This window comes from Rhincodon typus, chromosome 15, assembly GCF_021869965.1.
Source record: "Rhincodon typus isolate 14 chromosome 15, sRhiTyp1.1, whole genome shotgun sequence".
Taxonomy (NCBI): domain Eukaryota; kingdom Metazoa; phylum Chordata; class Chondrichthyes; order Orectolobiformes; family Rhincodontidae; genus Rhincodon; species Rhincodon typus.
The window spans coordinates 1,254,371-1,269,673 of NC_063346.1; the positions used below are offsets into that span (position 1 = coordinate 1,254,371).

At 45.3% G+C, this 15,303-nt stretch overlaps 1 protein-coding gene across 1 annotated transcript in view; it reads right to left on the reverse strand.

Moving 5' to 3' along the window:
* Window positions 1-7,725, reverse strand: part of LOC109922101 (malonate--CoA ligase ACSF3, mitochondrial) — a 39,450-nt gene extending 31,725 nt beyond the window's left edge. Inside the window, exons 1-2 of the mRNA XM_020522123.2 lie at window positions 7,567-7,725; window positions 5,426-5,571 (exon numbers count right to left, since the gene is read on the reverse strand). Of these exons, the coding sequence (XP_020377712.1) occupies window positions 5,426-5,571; window positions 7,567-7,679 (259 nt within the window). The 5' untranslated portion in view covers window positions 7,680-7,725. The remainder of the gene's footprint in view (window positions 1-5,425; window positions 5,572-7,566) is intronic.
* Window positions 7,726-15,303: the final 7,578 nt, after the last annotated feature.

Sequence of the window (15,303 nt, forward strand, 5' to 3'; positions counted from 1 at the left end):
CAGAAATAAATAGGGGCTGGGGGGACAGTAGGTGGGATGGAGATAGGTGTATGAAGGTAGGGTGTTATTGTGGTTGGTCAGTGGGAAGGGTGGAGCGGACAGGTGAGTCAGAAGATGGACAATGTGGGGTGGAGAAATTTGGAAGCTGGTGAAGACAATTCAGGTCATTGGGCTGTAAACTCCGCTCCACCCTTTCTACTTGAAACATTAGTGCTGTTTCTCTTTGCACAGATACAGCCAGACCTGCTGAATTTCTCCAGCATCTTTTGTGTTTGTTTCAGATTTCCAGTAGCAGCAGTACTTTGCTTTGATCATCTTCAATTCAAATATATTGTAGTCACTGTTACCAAGTGGTACCTTCACTTTGAGATCATTAATTCACCCTGTCACTTTACACAATCCCAAGTCCAGTATAACTTAGCCCTCTGGTTGGTTCTGGAATGTGCTGCTCTAAGAAACTCTCTCAAAAGCATTCTATTAACTTCTCATCCAGGCTACTATCGCCAATTAATTTTTCAAGGTTGTATGTAGATTAAAATAACTTGTGATAAAGGGTCAGCAATAATCATAAGCAACCAATATTCTTCCTGCATACTTCATCCCACATTGTGGTCACCGTTGGGGAGCCTATAGATTACTCCAACAGTGACTTCTTTCTCCTACTATTCCTCATCCTCACTCAAGCTACATCCTGATCTTCTGAAACAACGCCATCTCTAAAATTCAAGGACTCTACTTCCACCTCCTTTTCAATAAGAGAGTTCCAATGATTCACCATACTGTCTTTAAGGTTTTAGAGTAGATTTGTAGCTCAGGTTGTGGACATTGTAGTTGGTTAGCTCGCCGAGCTGGTTCGTTGTTTCGCAGACGTTTCGTTAGCCTGCTGGATAACATCATCAGTGCAGCCTCCGATGAAGCGCTGTTGTGTCTCCCACCGTCTGGAGTCCGTTAAGCTGGATTACCTCACTTGCGGTTTTCCTTCGCAGTGGTGTGTACACGCGGTTGAGCTCTATGTGTTTGTTGATGGCTTTCTTCGTGGAGTACCAGGCTTCTATGAATTCGGATCAACCCTGGTTCAATGAAGAGTGCAGGAGGGCATGCCAGGAGCAGCACCGGGCATACCTGAAGATGAGGTCTCAACCAGGTGAAGCCACCAAACAGGACTACTTGCACACCAAACAGCATAAGCAGCAAGTGATAGACAGAGATAAGCAATCCCAAAACCAAGAGATCAGATCTAAGATCTGCAGTCCTGCCACATCCAGTGGTGAATGGTGGTGGACAATTAAACAACTCACTGGAGGAGGCAGCTCCATAAATATCCCCTTCCTCAATGATGGGAGAACGCAGCACATCAGTGCAAAAGATAAGGCTGAAGCTTTCGCAGCAATCGTCAGCCAGAAGTGCCGAGTGGATGATCCAACTCGGCCTCCTCCAATGGTCCGCAGCATTACAGATACCAGTCTTCAGCCAATTCGATTCATTCCACGTGATGTCAAGAAACGGTTGGAGACCCTGGATACTGCAAAGGCTATAGGCGCTGACAACATTCCAGCAATTGTACTGAAGACTTGTGCTCCAGAACTTGCCACTCCCCTAGCCAAACTGTTCCAGTGCAGTTACAACACTGGTATCAAACCGACAATGTGGAAAATTGTCCATGTATGTCCTGTACATAAAATGCAGAACAAATCCAACCCGGTCAATTACCATTCCATTAGTCTACTCTCAATCATCAGTAAAGTGATGGAAGGTGTTATCAACGGTGCTATCAAGCAGCACCTGCTCAGAAATAACCTGCTCAGTGGCGCCCAGTTTGGGATCCGCCAGGGCCACTCAGCTCCTGACCTCATTACAGCCTTGGTTCAAACATGAACAAAAGAGCTGAATTCCAGAGGTAAGGTGGGAGTGACAGCCCTTGACATCAAGGCTGCAGTCAACCGAGTGTGGCATCAAGGAGCCCTGGCAAAACTGGAATCAGTGGGTATTGGGGGCAAACTCTCCACTGGTTGCAGTCATACCTGGCACAAAGGAAGATGGTCATGATTGTGGGAGGTCAGCTCCAGGACATTTCTGCAGGAGTTCCTCAGGGCAGTGTCCTAGGCCCAACCATCTTCAGCTGCTTCATCAATGACCTTCCCTCCATCGTAAGGTCAGAAGTAGAGATGTTTGCCGATGATTGCACAATGTTCAGCACCATTTGTGACTCCTCAGATACTGAAGCAGTCCCTGTTCAAATGCAACAAGACATGGAAAATATCCAGGCTTGGGCTGACAAGTGGCAAGTGACATTCATGCCACACAAATGCCAGGCTATGACCATCACCGATAAGAGACAATCTAACCACTGTCTGTTGACATTCAATGGTGTTCCCATCACTGAATCCCCCACTATCAACATCCTGGTGGTTACCATTGATCAGAAACTCAACTGGACTCACCTCATAAACACAGGGGCTACAAAAACAGGCTAAAAGCTCGTATACTGCAGCGAGTAACTCATCTCCTGACTCCTCAAAGCCTGTCCACCATCTACAAGGCACTAGTCAAGAGTGCGATGGAATACTCCCCACTTGCCTGGATGAGTGAGCCCCAGCAACACTCAAGAAGCTTGACACCATCCAGGACAAAGCAGCCCGCTTTACTGGCGCCACATCCACAAGCATCCACTCCCTCCACCACCAACGCTCAGTAGCAGCAGTGTGTACTATCCACAAGATGCACTGTAGAAATTTACTGAAGATCCTCAGACAGCACCATCTATACCCACGGCCACTTCCATCCAGAAGGACAAAGGCATCAGACATATGGGAACATCACTACCTCCAAGTTCCCCTCCAAGCCACTCACCATGCTGACGTGGAAATATATCGCCGTTCGTTCACTGCCGCTGGGCCAAAATCCTGGAATTCCCTGCCAAACAGCATTGTGGGTCAACCCACAGCAGGAGGACTGCAGCTGTTCAAGAAGGCAGCTCACCACCTTCTCAAGGGCAACTAGGGATGGGCACGAAATGCTGGCCAGCCAGCGACGCCCACATCCCACAAATGAATATAAAAAAAAATTATGAGAGGCATAGATAGAATGGATAGTTAGCATCTTTTTCCCAAGGTAGAAATGTCAATTACTAGCAGACATAGGTTTAAGGTGAAAGCGGGAATACTTAAAGGAGATGTGAGATACAAATTTTTTTTTTTACACAGAAGGTGTAGAAGGTGTAAGTGCCTGGAATGCGCTGCCAGAGGTGGTGGTGAACACTGATACAATAGCAACGTTTTACAGGCAGCTTGGCAATGCATGGATAGACAGGGAAGTTAAGAGATATGGACTGCATGGGGCAAAAGGTTTTTAGCTTAGAAAGGCATGTGTTGACGCAGGCTTGGTGAGCCAAAGGGCCTGTTCCTATGCCGTACTGTTCTTTGTTAAAGATAATATACTGTTGTTGGTAAAGCTTTGCACGTTCTTCAATAATCTCCACTACAAGACTTAGAGACATAATCTAAACTGGCATTTCAGTTCCAAACTGAGGGAATGCTGAATTGTTGGACCTTTTGTATTTTCTTTCTGCTAGGTATGACTCCAATTAAGTGAAGAGCATCCCCCTGAGGTGCACTCCTGACTGAACTAGAAATTCTCTAGTAATAGCTGTTGTCTTCCACTCTCTTTTCTCTGCAAATCCTTTGACAAGAATAAGGCACATTTAAAGGTGAAGGGATGACTTCTCAACAAGTGAATGAAAGAGAGCATCTGCATGCAAACAAACTTAGGTCAATGGAAAAAAATTAAAAATGAATGTAAAAGAGAAAGAAATCTGGTTCGGTGCAGGCTTGGATGGCCGAAGGGCCTGTTCCTGTGCTGTAATTTTCTTTGTTCTTTAAAACAACTCATCAAATCCTCTGGTCCAGCCTGGTGTTATTGAACTGCATTTCACTGATCTTTGTTTCTTTATCCATTCTTAACATTCATGTCTTGTCTTTGTGTTTCTGCCTGTTTTGTGAAGATGGGAGTTTAGTCGAGAGTTTAAATTGTAGCTCACAGCCAAAAACAAGCCATTACACACTCCTACACTGCAGGTAAAAGAACTCAAGACACATACTCTCACTTTGAGTACTTCCAGCCAATCACTGTCCTAAGGAACCAGGACAAAAGATTTCAATCAACTTGGAAAATCAAGAATCTCAAAATGAACTGCTCAACTACTGACATCAACGCTACTGTACCATACAATATAACAACCGCACCATTCTACTAATTACTTCACAAATGACTCAGTTTGATCTGTATATCATTTTACAATGTTTATCTGACTTTATTCATTGGAATTCAGAAGATTGAGGGGGGATCTTATAGAAACATATAAAATTATGAAGGGAATAGATAAGATAGAAGTAGAGAGGATGTTTCCACTGGCAGGTGAAGCTAGGACAAGAGGGCATAGCCTCAAGATTAGAGGGAGCAGATTTGGACTGAACTGAGAAGGAATTTCTTCACCCAGAGGGTTGTTAATCTATGGAATTCCTTGCCTAGTGAAGTAGTTGACGCTACTTCAGTAAACGCTTTTAAAAAAAACGTAGATTTTTTTTGAACAATAAAGGAATTAAGGGATACAATGAGAACGCGGGTAAGTGGATCTGAGTCCACGAAAGGATCAGCCATGACCTTACTGAATGGCGGAGCAGGCTTGAAGGGCCAGACGGCCTACTCCTGCTCCTAGTTCTTATGTTTAGACTCACTTCCTTCTCCTAAACTTTGTGTATGTGTGTTGTCTTATTATTTCTTCTAGCATTTATGAATCATAGAATCCCTACAGTGTGGAAACAGGCCCTTTGGCCCAACAAGTCCACACCAACGCTTGGAGCATCCCACCCAGACCCAACCCCTGTAACCCACCTAAGCTACATATCCCTGAACACTATGGGCAATTTAGCATGGCCAATCCATCTAACCTGCACATCGTTGGACTGTGGGAGGAAACTGGAGCACCCGGAGGAAACCCACGCAGACACGCGGAGAATGTGCAAACTCCACACAGACTGTCGCCCGAGGGTGGAATTGAACCCGGGGCCCTGGCGCTGTGAGGCAGCAGTGCTAACCACTGAGCCACCGTGATGGCCGAAACATTTACTAACTAATAAACTCAAATCTTTCGCAAACACAAAACCTGGTTAAATTAGCTCCTCTTAAAATATAAATTTGTTTGTTCAGGAAAAAGATATCCAGAGAAGATGATATCCATTTTAAATTAACATTCCTCTGACCAACCAAGGGAGCAGGTGAATAAAGGTCATCACTCCTGACCCAGTAACTTAAGGATTTGGGGTACCCATCTGTAACTGTAACAAATTGGGGAATGTTGCCTGGGAACTGGTCATAACACAGGCACTCACACGTTCACATGCTTTTTAATACATTACTCTGTGCTTACCTGGGATACGGACTCCATGGACTGGATTGGAGAGAACCATTCCTATTTCAGTCATTCCATATCGCTCTAACAACGTGTGGCCACTGATTTCTTTCCACTTCTTCAGTATTGGTTCAGGAAGAGCAGCAGATCCTGAAACCATTAACCTAAAAAGACACATATACAGCAAACAACTATCAGACAGCAACACCTCATGACGTGATGTGATGTAATTGAAAAGGGGCAGGAACAGCATAAAAATAAAATTGATTAAGGGGTAGAAATAGAGAGTTGTGATGAATGGCTGTGTTTCAGACCAGATATATGATGGAGTTTCCCAAAATCCAGTACTAGGTCCATTGCTATTTCTTGTGTACATTAATTAGTTAGGCATAGTGATATGCAGAGCACAATTTCCAAATTTGCATACAACATAAAATTTGGAAATGCAGCCAACAGTGAGACAGATATGTTATAATCACAAGTATAAGAAGAAGAAGATGAATATTGGTTAAAATCTGGTTTAGTTGACCATAAACATTTGAATATAATACATGGAAGCACCAAGAGTAAGATGGCAGCAGGATTCCAGGCTTAAATTGCAATGTCAAAAAATCTTTTATTATGCAAAGTTGAACCTGAAACAAACATTAGCATTCACGAGTAACCATAGAGACAGTACAGCATAGAAGGCACCATCCAGCCCACCTTGTTCATGCTGACCCAAAGACACCAGCTGCCCTTTCTAATCCCATCTCCCTGTACGCGGCCCGGGGCCCTGCAGCTTCAGCACTAAAGATGCAGATCCAGGTATTTTAGTTTAGGGTCTTTGCCTCCACCACCAATTCTGGCAGTGAATTCCAGACACACACCACCCTGTATGTAAAAATGATTTTCCTCACATCCTCTCTAATTCTTCTGTCACTAACTCAATACACTGACCAATAAAAGCAAGTGTACCAATTGCCTTCTTCACTATCCTGTCTACCTGTGACTCCACCTTCAAGGAACTATGAACCTGTATCCCAAGGTCTCTTTGTTCGGCAAAATGGCCCTACCATTAACCGTACAGTTCCTGCCCTGATTTGCCTTACCAAAAGGCAACACCTCATATTTATCTAACTTAAATGCTATCTGCCACTCCTCGGCCCATTAGCCCACCTGATCAAAATCCCCTTGTACAATGAGGTAACCTTTACTGTCCACTACACCACCAATTTTGGTGTCATCTGCAAACATACTAACCATACCTCCTATGTTCACATCCAAATCATTTCTATAAATGACAAAAAGCAGTGGATCCAGCACAATCCTTGCAACACATTAAGGTCCTGAATGAATACTTTACATTGGTATTCACCAAGGAGAAGGACATGGAAGATGGTAAGGGAACACTGATGTTAGGGAGGTGGTGGTGCTGGGTTTCTTGAAAATCATTAAGGTAGACAAGTCTGCACGGCCTCTTGGGATCTATCCCAGGATACTAAGGGAGGCAAGGGAGGAGATTGCTGGGGCTCTGACAGAGATCTTTGTATCCACTGTAGTCAAGGCGAGGTCCCAGAAGACTGGAGAATAGCCAATATTTTTCCTTTGTTTAAGAAGGGCAACAGAAATAATCCAGGAAATGTTAGGCCTATGAGCCTTACATATGCGGTAGGGAAATTATTGGAGACGATTGTTGGGGACAGAAAACACTCGCAATTGGAAAAGAATGGACTTATTAGGAATAGTCAGCATGGCTTTGTCCAGGGAAGGTCTTGGCTCTCAAATTTGATTTAAGTTTTCTGAGGAAGTGACGAAGATGGTTGATGAGGATAGGGCAGTGGATGTTGTCTGCATGGACTTTACTGAAACAATTGACAAGGTCCCCCATGGTAGTCTAGTCCAGAAGATTAAGTCACATGGGATCCATGGTGAGTTGGTAAATTGGAAACAAAATTGGCTTGGTCATCGAAGACAGAGGGTAGTTGTGGAGGGATGTTTTTCATACTGGAGGTCTGTAACTGGTGGGGGTGTTCCATAAAGATAATGCTGGGACCTCTGTTGTAATTGATAGAAATGATTTGGGTGCAAAATTTTGGGTGAAGAAATTTCAGATGCAGATTAATCTAGGTAAGTGTGAAGTGATGCATTTTGGGAGGTGACTGAGATTATTCATTTACCTGATGTTGCTCTGGCACATACTGTATATAAAGTCCTTTACATGGCTCTGTCTGAAGTACTTGGTATGGTACTCAATGAGTTTGGCATATATAGTAGGCACTGCCATGAACATGTTGATCCGAGGAATTTCTGTGCAATCAGTTTTCAACAGGTACTCCCAAACCTCAAAAGAAAATAACTAAATTAGAAACATGATTCGTTTATCAGCAGTTTTATTTTATTTATCCTTCCATAGTAACAGTAAGAATATCCATGAAGGGACTCCTTCCTACTTCCACTGCCATACCATTCAGTTGGACTCTAGGATGTGAAAAGGAATGCATCAACAATGTCACACTTTCAGCACCGAGCATCATAATCAGCCAATGTTGTTTCACAGAGAAACACAGGAAATGTACATGCTTCAAATGAACTAATCCTAAAATTATGTAACAAAATAAAAGTTAAATGAATAAAAAGAGCACGTTGAACCAAATATTTACACTCAACTGCTGGACAAAGGCTAAGCAGATCTATCGGACGGGCAGTGCTGACAAAGGGGTGCACTATTGGAGGGTCAGAGTGGAGGGATGTGCTGCATTATGAGAAGGTTAGCACAGAGGGAGCACTGCAGTGTCAGAGGGCCAATACTAAGTGAGTGCCACACTGTCAGAGAGTGCCACACTGTGGGAGGGGTATTTATTGAGGGTCAGTACTGAGGGAGTACTGCAATAACAGAAGGGCAGTCATAAAGGGAGCACTGCACTATTGGAGGAGCACTACTGAGGAAGTACTGCTCCTCAGCAAGTCACTGAACCAAGGCCCAATTTGCTGATTTAATGGAGACAGTAAGGACTGCAGATGCTGGAAGCCAGAGTCAATAGATGTGAAGGCGGAAAAGCACATCAGGTCAGACAGCATCCGAGAAGCAGGAAATTCAATGTATCGGGCTAAAACCCTTCGTCAGGATTGGGGAGGGGCAGGGGAAGCCCAGAAATAAATAAAGGGAGGGGAATAGGGCTGGGGGAAGCATAAGTGGGATAGTGGTCGGTGGATGCACGTAGGGGGTTAAGAGATAACAAAGTGCAAAGCTGGATGAACACAGCAGGCCAAGCAGCATCAGAGGAGCAGGAAGGCTGACGTTTCGGGCCTAGACCCTTCTTCAGAAAATATTGTGATTGGTTGGTGGGAAGGGTAGAGTGGATAGGTTAGTGTGAAGACAGTCAAGTCAGGGAGGTGAAGAGAAGGGGGAGGGATGGACATGGGGAAGGCTGGGGTGGAGGGATTTTGAAGCTGGTGAAGTCAATATTAAGACAATGGTGCTGTAAGGTCCCAAGGTGAAATATCAGGTGTTGTTCCTCCAGTTTACATTTGGCTTCACTCTGACAGTGGAGGAGGCCAAGGATGGACGTGTCGCCAGGGGAGTGGAAGGGGGAATTAAAATGGATGGCAACTGGAAGGTCGAGTTGGTTAGCGCGTGCAGAGCACAAATGGTCGTCGAGTCTGTGTTTGGTCTCCCCGATATAGATGAGACCACACTGGGAGCAACAGATACAACAGATTAGTTTGGATGAATACAGGTGAATCTCTGCCAGATCTGGAAGGATTTTTTGGGGCCTTGGGCGCAGATGACAGAGCAGGTCTATGAGCAGGTGTTGCATCCCTTGTGTTTGCAGGAAAAGGTACTGGGTGCAGTGGAGAAGTTGGTGGTGAGTGTAGAGCTGATGAGGGAGTCATGGAATGAACGGTCCCTGTGGAAATTGGACAGCGGTGGGGAAGAAAATATCTTTTTGGTGGTCTGATTGTAGGTGGCAGAAATGTCAGAGGATGATGCATTGGATTCAGACGTTGGTGGGGTGGTACGTGAGGTCTAAGGGGACTCTATCCTTAATGTAGTTTTGGGGAGAGGGTTTGAGGGCAGAAGAATGGGAAATGGAAGAGATGTGGTTGAGGGCATCCTTAATCACAGAGAAGGGGAAATTCCAATCCATAAACTAGGAGGATATCCAGGATATCCTGGAGTAAAACACCTTATCCTGGGAGCAGATGCGGCAGAGGTGGAGGAATTGAGATGCGCCTGATTTAACGTTTAATTACACATTAAAGTACCCATTGTACTGTTCAAAGAGGAACACGGCAGGTTTCCCAGTGTCCTGTTTAACATTTTGCAATTTCTCAATGCCACCTAAAATGGATTAAATTGTCATTTATGTCATTGTTGTTTGTGTATTTTACAGTGGGCATATGCATTGCTCTCATTTACATAACAACAATAACATTATTGCTTAAATAAGCAGTTTCAGATGTTTCCAAGAGATCTGATAAAGGCTAGTCCTTTCAAACATCCTTTCTTGGATTTATCAATATAAGAAGCAATGAATCAATCGGACTGAGTTGAAGACCTTCAAACTGTAAAAATTCACAAATGCATCAAGTGTTCAATTTATCTCAGTCCCAACTCCCAAATATTCTTGCACCACACACACTGTAAATCTGTATTTTAATATACAGTAGTCACAGAGGATGTAAGGTAATAGCCTGCAACAGTCAACACAAACCCACCAGGTACAATGGATTGTCAAAATTTGTTTTTCTATTTTCCTTCCTCTTGAAGTATCTGCCAGACATTTTCGGCTCCTGGAAGAAACTGTTAGAAAGTCCGGAGCCACTTCAAGGCTTGCTTAGTGATTCAACATAAAAAACAGATTCCCAAGGGCTTCACAGACACATGCAACGTCAATGCACATATCCTCTATTGCATTCTCTGTTCTCCTTACTGTCAACCAACCCACTGGCTTTAAATAACGTGCAGCAACCGTGACACAGCCTCATTTCTCACTGAGCTTGGACAGATAGAACAATCGATCATCCACCTCCAACACATGGAGTACAGCCACATGCTCTCATGCCACTCTGTCCCTCACTATTAGTAATTCCAGTCATAAGCCACCACAGAGGGTGGCTGATAGTCATCACAGGAGGAGGCGATGGCCTACTGGTATTATCACTGGACTGTTAATCCAGAGACCCAGATAATGTTCCGGGGACCCAGGTTCAAATCCTGCCATGGCAGATGGTGGAATTTGAATTCAATAAATATCTGGAATTAAGAATCTAATGATGACCGTGAATCTGTGGTCAATTGTCGGAAAAACCCACCTGGTTCACTAATGCCCTTTAGGGAAGGAAACTGCCATCCTTACCCGGCCTGGCCTACAGGTGACTCCAGACCCACAGCATTTGTGGTTGACTCTCAACTGCCCTCTGGGCAATTAGGAATGGGCAATAAATGCTGCCTGGCCAGTGATGCCCTCATCCTGTGAATGAATAGAGAGGAAAAAAAAATTCTGGGAGACATCACCACTGTCATCACGACTGTACAGGGGGTCAGAGGGAACATGGTGTCAAGGTGTACTGCTGCGGGTGGCGATGGCCTTTCAGGGGCTAGCAGCAGCAGGCAGGTCAGTGGCACTGTGACCGGCTCTGAAGCTCAGCGGGAAAGGGTGCTGTCAGACAGAGCGATACTGATAGGAGACTCAGTTGTAGGGGGTGCAGACAGGAGATTCTGTGGCTACAGAAGAGACACCACGATGGTGTGTCGCCTTCCTGGGTGCTAGGGTCAAGGATGTCTGAGTGGTTGTATAACATTCTGAAGGGGGAGGGTAAACAGCCAGAGGTCATTGTGCACATCAGTATAAATGACATAGGTAGACAAAGGGATGGGGTCCTGTGAAATGAATATAGGGACTTAGGTAAGAAGTTAAAAATCAGGACCTCAAGGGTAGTGATCTCTGGATTAATCCCAGTGCTACGCACCAGTGAGGATAGAAATAGAAACATAGGCCAGATGAATGCATGGCTGAGGAGCTGGTGCAGGGGCCAGAGTTTCTTGAATCATTGGGATTTCTCTTGGGGTAGAGGTGATCTGTACAAGAGGGATGGGTTACACTTGAACCAGAGGGGGTCCAATATCCTTATGGGAAAATTTGCTAGTGTTACCTGCCAAACTAGTTTGACAGCAGGAGGTGGCACTCTGAATAAGAGAGGGGAAGTCGGGGAAAATACATTAGCCATTGAGAGCAAGTTTACTATTCAGGACAGCCAGGGGCACAGTACAGGGAGGGAAAAGGCTTCTGATGCAAAGTGCATTTATTCCAATGCACGAGGCCTGACTGTAAGGCAGATGAGCTCAGAGCATGGATGGGCTCTGGGGACTGGGATATTACATCCATAACAGAAACATGGCTGAGAGAAGGGCAGGACTGGCAGTTCAATGTTCCAGGATACTGAAGCTACAGGCGTGACAGAAGTACAAATAAGCGAGGAGGGAGAGCTGCCCTTTTGATAAGGGAGGACATAACAACAGTGCTTAGAGAGGATATTCTTAAGGGGCCATAAAATGAGGCCATATGGTTAGAACTTAGAAACAAGAAGGGATGATCACTCTGTTGGACTGTATTATAGACCCCCACATAGCCAGCGGGTACTAGAGGAGCAGATATGTAGAGAGATTGCAGGTACCTGTAGGAATAATAGAGTAATATTGGTGGAAGATTTTAAATTCCTCTGTATTGACTGAGCCACCCGGGCCACACAGTTATAGAAAGAGATAGGACAGGTCCGCAGAGCCCAATTTTGGGGCCATTAGGCAGGATCTAGCAGAGGTCGATTGGGTGAGTCTGTTTGAAGGAAAAGAACGAACGGCAATTGGGAGGTTTTTAAAAGTGTGAAATCAAGAGTCCAGGGACGGTATGTCCCTGTTAGGGTGAAGGGAAAAGTTGACAGATTTAGGGATCCCTGGCTGACGAGGGATATTGAGGCTCTGGTCAGGAAAAAGAAGGCGGCATACATTGGGTTTAAGCTACTGGGCTCAAGTAAATCCCTAGATGACTATAAAAATTGTAAGAACACATTGAAAAGGGAATTCAGAAGAGCAAATAGAGGGTATGAGATGGACCTGACAGGTAAGGTTAAAGATAATCCCAAGAGGTTCTATAGCTTTATTAAGAGTAAAAGGGTGGCCAGGAAGAGAATAGGGCCCTTAAAGATCAGCATAGCCGTCTATGTGTGGAGCCACAGGAGATGGGGGAGATTTTTAACTAATATTTCTTCTAAGTGTTTACTGAGGAAAGGATCATGGACGCTAAGGAAATAAGGGAAATAAGTGGGGGTGTTTTGGAGCTCATACATATTACTGGAGAGCTCGTCTTTGCAGCCTGAAAGAGCTTTAAGGTGGATAAGTCCCCTGGGCCTGAGCAAGTCCATCCTCAAACGTTGCGGGAAGAAATTGCACAGGCCCTTGCAGAGATTTTTACTTCATCTTTAGCCACTGGCGAAGTTCCGGGAGACTGGAGGATGGCTAACGTTGTTCCATTGTTTACGAAAGTGAGCAGAGTCAAGCCAGGGAACGACAGACCAGTGAGCCTTTTTTTTTATTCATTTGTGGGACATGGGCGTTGCTGCCTGGCCAGAATTTCTTGTCCATTCCTAATTGCTCCTTGAGAAGGTAGTGAGCTGCCTTCTTGAACCATTGCAGTCCACCACCTGTAGGTTGACTCACAATGCCATCAGGGAGGGAATTCCCGCGACAGTGAAGGAACAGCGATATTTTTACAAATCAGGATGGTAAGTGACTTGGAGGGGAACTTGAAGGTGATGGTATTCCCACATGTCTGATGACTTTGTCCTTCTGGATGGAAGTGGTCGTCTGGTGCTGTCTGAGGATCTTTGGTGAATTTCTGCAGTGCACCTTGTAGCTAGTACACACTGCTGCTACTGAGCGTTGGTGGTGGAGAGAGTGAATGCATGTGGATCTAGCGCCAATCAATCAGGCTGCTTTATCCCGGATGGTGTCAAGCTCCTTGAAGGTTGTTGGGGCTCACTCATCCAGGCAAGTGGGGAGTATTCTATCACACTCCTGACTTGTGTCTCGTAGATGGTGGACAGGCTTTGAGGAGTCAGGAGATGAATTACTCACAGCAGTATTCCCAGCTTCTGGCCTACTCCTGTAGCCACTGTGTTTATGTGGTGAGTCTAGTTGAGTTTCTGGTCAATGATAACCCCAGGATGTTGATCGTGGGGGATTGAGTGATGGGAACACCATTGAATGTCAACAGACGGTGGTTAGATTGTCTCTTATCAGTGATGGTCATAGCCTGGCATTTGTGTGGCACGAATATCACTTGCCACTTGTCAGCCCAAGCCTGGATGTTGTCTATATCTTGTTGCATTTGAACACGGACTGCTTCAGCATCTGAGGAGTCGTGAATGGTGCTGAATACTGTGCAATCATTGGCGAATATTCCCAACTTATGATAGAGGAAAGGTCATTGATTAAGTAACTGAAGATGGTTGGGCCAAGGACACCACCGTAAGGAACTCCTGCAGAGATGTCCTGTGGCTGAGATGATTGACCTCGAACAACCATGACCATGTTCCTATGTGTCAGGTATTACTCCAACCACCAGAGAGTTTGCCCCCGAAACCCTTTGATTCCAGCTTTGCCAGGGCTCCTTGATGCCACACTCATTCGAATGCAGCCTTGATATCAAGGGCTGTCACTTACACCTCACCACTGGAATTTAGCTTTTTTGTCCATATTTGAACCAAGGCTGAAATGAGGTCAGGAGCTGAGTGGCCCTGGCAGAATCCAAACTGGGTGTCACTGAGCAGGTTACTGCTGAGCAGGTGCTGCTTGATAGTACTGTTGACAACACCTTCCATCACTTTACTGATGATCGAGAGTAGACTGATGGGGCGGGAATTGACCGGGTTGGATTTGTCCTGCTTTTTGTGTACAGGACGTACATGGTCAATTTTCCACATTGTCGGGTAGATACCAGTGTTGTAACTGTACTGGGACAGCTTGGCTAGGGAAGTGGCAAGTTCTGGAGCACAAGTCTTCAGTACTATTGCCAGAATGTTGTCAGGGCCCGTAGCGTTTGCAGTATCCAGTGTCTCCAACTGTTTCTTGACATCACGTGGAGTGAATCGAATTTGCTGAAGACTGGGATCTGTAATGCTGGGGACCACTGGAGGAGGCTGAGATGGATCATCCACTCAGCACTTCTGGCTGAAGATTGCTGCGAATGCTTCAGCTTTATCTTTTGCACTGATGAGCCTGGCTCTTCCATCATTGAGGATGGGGATATTTGTGGAACCTCCTCATCCAATGAGTTGTTTAAATGTCCACCATCATTCACGACTGGATTTGGCAGGACTGCAGAACTTAGATCTGATCGGTTGGTTGTGGGATCGCTTAGCTCTGTCTGTCACTTGTTGCTTATGCTGTTTGATGTGCAAGTAGTCCTGTTTGGTGGCTTCACCAGGTTGACATCTCATCTTCAGGTATGCCTGGTGCTGCTCCTGGCATGCCCTCCTGCACTCTCCATTGAATAAGGGTTGATCCCCTGGCTTGATGGTAATGGTTGAGTGGGGGATGTGCCGGGCCATGAGGTGACAGATTGTGCTGGAGTACAATTCTGCTGCTGTTGATGACCCTCAGCGCCTCATGGATGCCCAGTCATGAGTTGCTAGACCTGTGCGAAGTCTGTCCCATTTAGCACGGTGATAGTGCCACACAACACGATGGAAGTTATTCTCAATGTGAAGGCAGGACTTCGTCTCCACAAGGAATGTGCAATGGTCACTTTTACCAATGCTGTCGTGGACAGATGAAACTGCAGCTGGCAGATTGGTAAGGATTAGGTCAAGTATGTTTTTCCCTCTTTGACATCAAGAAAACAAAAGAGAAGTAG